Source organism: Carcharhinus amblyrhynchos, unplaced genomic scaffold (assembly GCF_965287045.1).
Source record: "Carcharhinus amblyrhynchos unplaced genomic scaffold, sCarAmb.v2.hapA chromosome_295, whole genome shotgun sequence".
Lineage (NCBI taxonomy): Eukaryota > Metazoa > Chordata > Chondrichthyes > Carcharhiniformes > Carcharhinidae > Carcharhinus > Carcharhinus amblyrhynchos.
This window is the reverse complement of record NW_027650035.1, coordinates 42,963-52,763: the sequence shown is the minus strand read 5'-3', so window position 1 is coordinate 52,763 and position 9,801 is coordinate 42,963. Positions and strand designations below refer to the sequence as shown.

Sequence of the window (9,801 nt, the reverse complement as noted above, 5' to 3'; positions counted from 1 at the left end):
GGGAATATACTGCCCTACTCAAAACATTCTGCTTTTCCTGTTGGGATGTAATGACCATTTTTACAGAGAAGTTGCAGCACAGTTTGTGGGTGCAATTGATGTATAATTTTTGGCCCAGCAATTTTTGTAAAGAAGATCTGAAGTAGCTCACTGATCACCCGGCATGGTGGCACAGTGGTTAGCAGTGCTGCCCCTCAGCGCCAGGGATCTGGGTTCAATTCCTGGCTTGGGTCACTGTCTGTGTGGAATTTGCACATTCTCCCCATGTCTGCGTGGGTTTCCTCCGGGTGCTCCAGTTTCTTCCCACAGACCGAAAGATGTGCAGGTTAGGTTGATTGGCCATGCTAAATTGACCCAGCGATTATCAGGGTAAATGAGGGTTGCAGGATTACGGCTTGGGTGGCATTGTTGTTGATACAGACTTGATGGGCCAAATGGCCTCCTGTACTGTAGGGATTCTATAATGCTATGACCCCCAGCTCAAATACCAGCAGCCTGAGGAGATACATTTGTGTGCACCAAGCCAACTTAAATTAAGATCATGGCCTGTCATGGGCAGTTGCTTCTGCCCACCCCTTGTCTAACCAGTGGAATTCAGGTTTGGATGAGGTTGAACTGAATACAGTGTGGATGTCTGCTCCTTTCTCTCTCTCTGAAATGGTATACAGAAATATCTGTCTCTCTCCAGGAGGGGATTTTTTAAAATTCCCTTTATCCACTGAAGCACCTTGTCCTTTCACTCACTGTAAGGAATACACTGGAGTTTCTTTAGTACCTGAAATATATGCAGATTAGACTGAGGAAGGTACCTGTCAATCAAGAGATGAAATCAGTTTATTGGAGGAGATTCATCTTGGAGTGGAAATCTTTTTAGTGAAGATGATGCAAATATGGAACCTGAGTGCTGCACTTGTATGCAAATGGAGAGGATGAACCCATCCTTAGGGAGAAACTGAAGCTGTTACACATTAATAACAGAGCCAATATTGTGATGGTGAATCATTTTTGAGCTGTAAAAGTGCATTGACATTTTATGAAGCTATAACGTATTTTTTTAATCTAATCTTTCACAGGATCTGGGTGTCATTGGTTAGACCAGCATTTATTGCCCATCCCTAATTGCCCCTTGAGAAGGTGGTGATGAGCTGCCACCTTGAACCTCTGCAATCCATGTCAGAGTCAGAGGTTTACAGCATGGAAACAGGTCCTTTGGCCCAACTTGTCCATGCTGTCCTTTTTTTAAAACCCCTAAGCTAGTCCCAAATGCTTGCATTTGGCCCATACCCATTGTACCCATGTAACTGTCTAAATGCTTTTTAAAAGACGAAATTGTACCCGCCTCTACTACTACCTCTGGCAGCTTGTTCTAGGCACTCTCCACCCTCTGTGTGGAAAAAATTTCCCCTCTGGACACTTCTGTATCTCTCCCCTCTCACCTTAAACCTATGCCCTCTAGTTTAAGACTCCCCTACCTTTGGGAAAAGATATTGACTTTCTCGCTGATCTATGCCCTCATTATTTGTCGTGTAGGTACACCCACAGTGCTGTTAGGGAGGGAGTTCCAGGATTATAAGAACATTAGAACTAGGAGCAGGAGTAGGCCATTTGGCTCCTGAAGCCTGCTCCGCCATTCAATAAGATCATGGCTCCACTTACCCACCCGCTCACCATAACCCTTAATTCCTTTACTGTTTAAAAATTTATCTATCCTTGCCTTAAAAACATTCAATGAGGGAGCCTCAACTGCTTCACTGCAGGGAATTCCACAGATTCACAAGCCATTGTGTGAAGAAGTTCCTCCTCAACTCAGTCCTAAATCTGCTCCCCCTTATTTTGAGGCCATGCCCCCTAGTTCTAGTTTCACCCGCCAGTGTAAACAACTTCCCTGCTTCTATCTTATCTATTCCCTTCACTATCTTAGATGTTTCATTCTTCTGAATTCCAATGAGTATATTCCCAGTCTACTCAGTCTCTCATCATAAGCCAACCCTCTCAACTCCAGAATCAGCCTAGTGAATCTTCTCTGCACCCCCTCCAGTGCCTGTATATCCTTTCTCAAGTAAGGAGACCAAAACTGTACACAGTACCCCAGGTGTGGCCTCACCAGCACCCTATACAGCTGCAACGTAACCTCGCTGTTTTTAAACTCCATCCCTGCAGAAATGAAGGACAAAATTCCATTTGCCTCCTTAATTACCTGCTGCACCTGCAAACCAACTCCTTGAGATTCCTGCACAAGGACACCCAGATCCCTCTGCACAGCAGCATACTGCAATTTTTTACCATTTAAATAATAGTCCATTTTGCTGTTATTCCTCCCAAAATGGATGACCTCACATTGACCAACATTGTACTCCATTTGCCAGACCCTCACCCACTCACTTAGACTATATCCCTTTGCAGACTTTCAGCATCCTCTGCATACTTTGTCTGACACTCATCTTAGTATCATCTGCAAATTTTGACACACTACACGTGATCCCCAACTCCAAACCATCTATGTAAATCATAAACAATTGCAGTCCCAACACTGACCCCTGAGGCACACCATTCGTCACTGATCGCCAACAAGAAAAACACCCATTTACCCCCACTCTTTGCTTTCTCTTAGTTAACCAATCTCTATCCATGCTAATACATTACCTGTAACACTGTGCACCTTTATCTTATGCAACAGTCTTTGGCGCAGTACCTTGTCAAATGCCTTCAGAAAATCCAGATACACCACATCCACAGGTTCCCCATTGTCCACTGCACATGTAATATCGTCAGAGAATTCCACCAAATTAGGCAAACATGACCTGCCCTTCATGAACCCATGCTGCGTCTTACCAATGGGACAATTTTTATCCAGACGTTTCGCTATTTCTTCCTTGATAGATTCAAGCATTTTCCCTACTACAGAAGTTGAGCTAACCAGCCTATAGTTACCTGCCTTTTGTCTACCTCCTTAAACAGTGGCGTCACATTTGTTGTTTTCCAATCTGCAGGAACCACAGAACAAAATCAGCCCGGGAAACAGGCCCTTCGGCCCAACGAGCCCGCGCCGCCACACCACCAGTCCCCCTCTCCCCCCACGACCCCTGTCTAATGTTTTATGGCCATCCGGATTGAGGGAAACTGATTTAGGGACAATTTATTCCCTAGAGTCCAGTGAATTTTGGCAAATTACCACTCATGCATTTTGCTGTTTTCCCCGCCATCTCTTTTAGTACCCTGGGATGCATTGCATCAGGGCCAGGAAGCTTGTCTACCTTTTGCCCCATTAACTTGCCTAACACTACCTCTTTCGTGATAGTAGTTTCTAGGTTCTTAACTGCCATAGCTTTCCTGTCATCAATTTTTGGCATATTATTTGTGTCTTCCACTGTGAAGACTGACACAAAATACCTGTTTGATGCCTCAGCCATTTTCTCATTTCTCATTATTACATTCCCCTTCTCGACCTCTAAAGCACCTTAGCCATGCCTCCCTCATCCCTTTGTAGTCTCCTTCGTTTAAGCACAAGACACTAGTATTGGATTTTACCACCTTGTGCTCCATCTATTTTAAATTCAACCATACTGTGATCGCTTCTTCCAAGAGGATCCCTGACTGCAAGATCATTAATTATTCCTGTCTCATTACACAGGATCAGATCTAGGATAGCTTGCTCCCTCGTAGGTTTCATTACATTCTATTCAAGGAAGCTATTGCGGATACGTTTTCTGAACTTCTCAAAGCTGCCTTGACCAACCTGGATTGTTATTGGACGTCAGTCAGTCCATGTGGTGTAGGTGCATCCACAGTGCTGTTAGGGAGGGAGTTCCAGGATTGTGATTGGACATCAGTCAGTCCACGTGGTGGAAGCATACCCATAGATACATAGACATAGAGCAGTACAGCACAGAACAGGCTCTTTGGCCCTTGATGTTGTGCCGAGCTTTGTCCAAAACCAAGATCAAGCTATCCCACTCCCTATCATTCTGGTGTGCTCCATGCGCCAATCCAATAACCGCTTGAAAGTGTCCGACTCCACTATCACAGCAGGCAGTCCATTCCACACCCCAACCACTCTCTGAGTAAAGAATCTACCTCGGACATCCCTCCTATATCTCCCACCATGAACCTTATAGTTATGCCCCCTAGTAACAGCTACATCCACCTGAGGAAATAGTCTCTGAACGTCCACTCTATCTATCCCCTTCATTATCTCATAAACCTCTATTAAGTCACCTCTCATCCTCCTCCGCTCTAAAGAGAAAAGCCAGGGCTCCCTCAACCTTTCCTCATAAGACCTACCCTCCAAACCAGGCAGCATCCTGGTAAATCTCCTCTGCACTCTCTCCAATGCTTCCACATCCTCCTTATAGTGAGGTCACCAGAACTGCACACAATATTCCAAATGTGGTCTCAGCATGGTCTGGTATAGTTGCAGCATAACCCCACAGCTCTTAAACTCAAACCCCCTGTTAATAAACGCTAACACACTATAAGCCTTCTTCATGGCTCTGTCCACTTGAGGGGCAAAAGTGCTGTGTTCGGGAGTTCCAGGATCTTGATCCAGCGACTGTGACGGAATGGCAATATATTTCCAAGTCAGGATGGTGAATGATTGGGAGGGGAACCTCCAGGTGGTGGTGTTCCCAGGTATCTGCTGCCCTTGTCCTTCTAGATCGTAGCAGTCATTGGGTTTGGAAGGTGCTGTCTAAGGAACCTTAGTGAGTTCCTGCATAGAATGTACAACTTCTGACCTGCTTTTGTCATATGAATTTATATTGCTAGGTCACATTCAGTTTGCATTCAGTGGGGACCCCCCCCCCCCCCCCCAGCAATGCAGGATGTTAATAGTGGGGGATTCAGCAATGGCAATGTCATTGAATATCAAGGGGTGATGGTTAGATTCTCTCTTGTTCGAGACAGTCATTGCCTGGCATTCGTGTGGTGTGAATGTTACTTGTTACTTGTCACTTGTCAGCCCAAGCCTGGATAGTGTCCAGGTCTTGCTGCATTTGGACATGGACTGCTTCAGTATCTGAGTCGTCGCTAATGGTGCTGAACATTGTGCAATCATCAGCGAACATTCCCACTTCTGACCTTATGGAGGGAAGGTCATTGGGAAGCAGTTGAAGATGGACGGTGAGGAACTCCTGCTGTGATGTCCTGGCACTGACCTCCAATCACCACAACCATCTCCCTTTGTGCCAAGTATACAAACAAATGAAACAGGAGCAGAAGTGGACCATTTTGCCCCTTGAGTCTGCCTCACCACGTGATAAGATCTTGGCCAATCTGTCCTACATTGTCACCTTCCTCCAATAACCATATATTTTCAGGTAAGGGAAATGATCTACCTCCACCTTAAAATTATTCACCACCTTCTGAGAGTTCCAAAGTTGCACAACTCCGAAGCAATTTCTTCTGTGACAATATTATGTCTTTAAGAAATGTATTTTAATGTTTCTCTAAATTTTTCAAGTAGCTCCTAGCATTTTATTGGTGCAATTGTTGTCTAACCGGTGTCCTCTTATTGTTACTGAGGCAGTATAATTGACATCATGCTGATTTTAATCTGGACTAATGCAGTGTTCTGTGGTTTAATGGTTCTTTGGGGATTGCTGAGTGGATCTTGATTTGCGGATGATTGTCAGGTCAGACGATATGACGAGACAGTTTTTTCTACAGAAAAGTCTAAATTTTAATTTGGGTTCAGTTGCTGTTAGAAGCTGGTGGAAAAAGGCAGTCTCTGTCTGTCTCTCTCTCTCTGCGCAGAAGCTTGTTGAATGTTCCAGGACTGGGAAGCCACAGAGATTTGATCCAACATTCAAAGGTGTAAAGAAGCTGCAAATCCAGCATCACGTGAGGCATACTTGCTTTCTGTGCCAAGTCTGAAGAAGGGTGTCAGTCTGTGGGATGGTGTTTGACTTGGAACAGAGGGGATTATAATCTGTTAAGGTTTAAACTGTCATGTATGAACCTTGTAATTGGTAAAAGTTATGCTAAATCTTATTCTGTGTTCTTAAATACACTTTGATAAAAGCTTCCTAGTGGGTCACTTGAATCATGTCCAGAGTGAAACACCTTCTGCTCACCCTAATGCCAAAAATCAAATATAAAATTTAGGGTCTAGGCTAACTTCACAAAACACCTTGCAGTTTCTGACCTGGGTCTTAACACCTTGCCTCCGTCAAGGGCAGCCCCTAATTTTAGAACAGTGCCCTTGGTTCTGGGCTCACCCACAAAAGAAAGGTCATCACCCACTTCTTATAGGGTGACTTTTACACCCTGTCCCATACAAACATATCTTCCCAGAGTTATGTACAATGCTTGGAGATTGTCACTATAACCCAGCTAGGGTGACATTAAGTTATTTTCTATAGAATCCCTACAATGCAGGAGGTGGCCATTTGGCCCATCAAGTACTAGTGGGATGGGTCTATCACTGTATAACACTGGGATATGGTACTGCTGGGGAGGGGTATTTCGCTGTATGACGCTGGGGTACGGTACCCGTGGGGACGGGTCTGTCACAGTATGATGCTGGGGTACAGTACTGGTGGGGACGGGTCTGTTGCTGTATGACGCTGGGGTACAGTACAGTACTAGGGATGGGTCTGTCGCTGTGCAACGCTGGAGTATGGTGCCGCTGGGGACAGGTCTGTCACTGTGGCACCTCCATTTTGAGCTTACCATGGCTGACAGTGTATTGAGAGAAGATTAAATTCTTTTGGCTAATATAACATTTTTTCTGCAGTTTGGTACAGAGTGTTAGATAATGCTGTGACAGTGCTGGCAAATTGTTTGCATAACATCACTTTTGTGTGAATAAACCTTGCAAGCAAATCACAAAGTGATGTAACCCCTGACAATCTTGCGTAAATGTGACAGTCTGTAAGGTAAACAGCATCTTCTTTTGTGTTTTTCTGACAACGGGGTTTACAAGCAACGCTTCGCTGTTTGAGAGGAAATGGCTTGCAGCACTTTGCTGAGCTCTCATTGCGTTCTGATGGTTGGACTGAAGTGTCCGCCTTCTGGAATCCAGGACTTGTTACCTGGAGACCATTAAATAGTCCCCTTACTGACCGCTGCCCAGTCACCTCATTCATTCTGCTTCTGAAGTTGATTTTTAAACATCTGGCTTTTTGAAAAACAGATCTTTGTTTTTACCAAAAAAAGCTGGTAAAAATAAACCCCTTTGTCTCATTTCTGTGGGATCTGGAAATGTATTTCTTCCGTGATCTCGTGCCCCCCCAGTCGCCTCAGTTGAGCTTTATTCTGGTGTGACTCCTGGTTTGGGCAAGGAGAGGGTTCGAGTGCTCTGCAATGCTACCTGTTTGATTGGTGTTCTAATGGCCATCTCACTCTGGTATTGCTTTGAGAAAGTTGCTTTTCCCATGCCACTGTTGTTAAGGTGGAATCCTTGTCTCCTATTGCCATATTGGACATTCCTGTTTGCAATGTGAGGGGATTGTCGGGAGCAAGAACAACACCGGATGTTTGGGGAGTGTTCGAGACAAGATTTGGTACCAAAGGTGGATGCTCTTCGTCATCCAGAATTTCTTGAAAAGTGATTTCAGTTTGTTCAAGATCCAAAGAGTTGATGGAATGAGACATGTGATCGGTTGCTGGGTAAATGGTTGAGTCTAGCTTCATGGGATCCATGCAAGGCAGCAGTTGGTGAATTGCACCATGCGCTTGTGGTCGATCTGTGGTTTTGTTCACCTGCTTTCTGCATTTCCACATTCCTTGTGTTTGGCCAGAGAAAAACAAGCCTCCATCATCTTGGTGGCATGGCATTGTTGGGGGATGTGTTGGCCCCTCTGGTTTATAATGGGGGCTGCTGTGGCAGGGCCCTAAGGTGTACTCTTGGTGAGGTGCCAAGCTGGTGTGTCTGTTCGGCAGCTTTATAGTTGGAGGAGGGTGAGGCATGATCCTGGGACTGAAAGATTGACCACCTGAACTTGGTGAAGTCTTTGGCTGGATTTGACCTTCCTGAGAAGGTGAAGTTGATATATTTGCTGAACTTTGGCAGTTCATACAACTTGGAGGCATGTATGGCAGACTTTGGGTTCTGAAGCTGTTCAGAGAGGAGCTGTGTGTGGCTCTGGATAGACTGCTCTCTCTGCTGTCGGTGTTAATTGCCATTGATGTTTCATTCTTTTGTGCTTGACTGCACATGAGGGCCTGCTGAGACTGGATATAGTTCCTCACCATCATCTCCTTGACTTGCATCATTGGCATAAGGTCTCCAGTCCACCTATCTCCGCCCAGTGGGGGCCTGAGCACATTGGAGTCCATGCTTGCATTGCTGGAGTGCTGCAAGCTGTCTGTGTTATCCCAGGAGTCACAGCTCTGGCCATAGTGCCCAGTCCACATGTGTTTGGATTGGTTGAAATGTTGCTGGGCTGTCATTGGGTGCCTCGTGTTGTGGAATGGTGCTGATTGGTAGAACTGATGCTGAGATTTGCTTTGCTTCTGCAGATTGGCTCCAGGCCTCTGGTCGCTGCTGGAGAACGTGTTCTCTTGACCCATCTTCTCCTGATGGCTGAAGCCCAGTGGCTGATGGGAGGGCTGCAGGCTCTGGGGGAGCTGTTTCAGGCACTGCCTTAGCTGAGATGGGCTTTGCTGGGTGGGAATCTCAATGGGAGGAACATTCATGCTTCTGAAACTTGCTTCATTCCACTGAGTGGGAATATTGTCTGCATCGGTGTATAGCTGGCTTTGGAATGGAATCGTATGAGAGATGTTGCAGTGTTGTCTAATATTGCTGTCCTGTTGGATAGTGTTGATCTGTGGGGGTCCCAGATTTGTACTGGCATTGCCATAGAGATTCTGATGGTGTATGTCCATGTAACCGTGCACCCCTTGTATTTGCTTGTTGCATGCTTGAGTATTTAAAGTTTCCTGATGGTCGGTGTACAATGGGAGCTCTTCAGCCAGGCCCGTACTGGCTTGATTGGATGTTTCCATGGCCACAGTCTCCATGAGGACATTGCCAGTAATGATTGGTGGTTGTGGAGAGTAGATGCACGTGGAGAGGTTAGATTCAGGAGTTGCAGCTTGCTGCAGCTTTCTGTTCCTCACGGACATTGTGGCAGCATAGATGCTGCTGATACTCTTAAACTGCTGCGTTTCAGGGACTGATCGGGTGCCTGTACATACAGGGTCACTAGCCCTTCTTGTGTTCGGAACAGGGATGTGTTGGACTTGGGAGACATGGGTCCCACGTGGTGACAGACCGTGAGGTGGGAAAGCATGACTGGGCCTGACATTGCTGCCCATCCGCTCCATGTTTGCGAACAGCATTGTGGGTGCTCCTTCTGTGGCTTTCAATCGCTGATGTTGTGCTGGAGAGAGGTCGGGTAGACATGGAGCACGCTGGCCCATCTGACTGCATTGCTGCAATAGGCCAGGAGAGGCAGCCTTGGATGCTGCGGCCAGACTGTCTTCACTCGGGCCAGTGACAAATACTGTTTCACTGGATAGCTGACTAGTCGGGTGAAAGCAACTGCTGAGTGAGCTTGCGCTCAAAGCGTAGGCTGAGCTGCTGCACTGTTCCATCGGAAACCTCATCACTGTGCCTTTTCTGCTTAATTCCTGGAGTTTCTGCCCACGTGGAACTGACATTCCAGAACTGCTAAATTCTCCGAGAGAACCTACAATCAAAGGGGAAGATATTTAAAATGTTTCCTTCAGTAATCACGATGACACACATTACCCACAGGATAACTGCAAATGCCACTGATTATCATTTGCTGCAACCTCACTCATTCAAATTGAAATGGTCTTTTCCTCCTCATTTCTTTCTCCCGAATGGAAGAA

At 45.9% G+C, this 9,801-nt stretch overlaps 1 protein-coding gene across 1 annotated transcript in view; it reads right to left on the bottom strand.

Moving 5' to 3' along the window:
* Positions 1 to 6,559: 6,559 nt before the first annotated feature.
* LOC145339043 (zinc finger protein GLI1-like) overlaps positions 6,560 to 9,801 on the bottom strand; it is a 39,823-nt gene continuing 36,581 nt past the window's right edge. Inside the window, exon 11 of the mRNA XM_080183468.1 lies at positions 6,560 to 9,635. Within this exon, the coding sequence (XP_080039594.1) occupies positions 7,306 to 9,635 (2,330 nt within the window). The 3' untranslated portion in view covers positions 6,560 to 7,305. The remainder of the gene's footprint in view (positions 9,636 to 9,801) is intronic.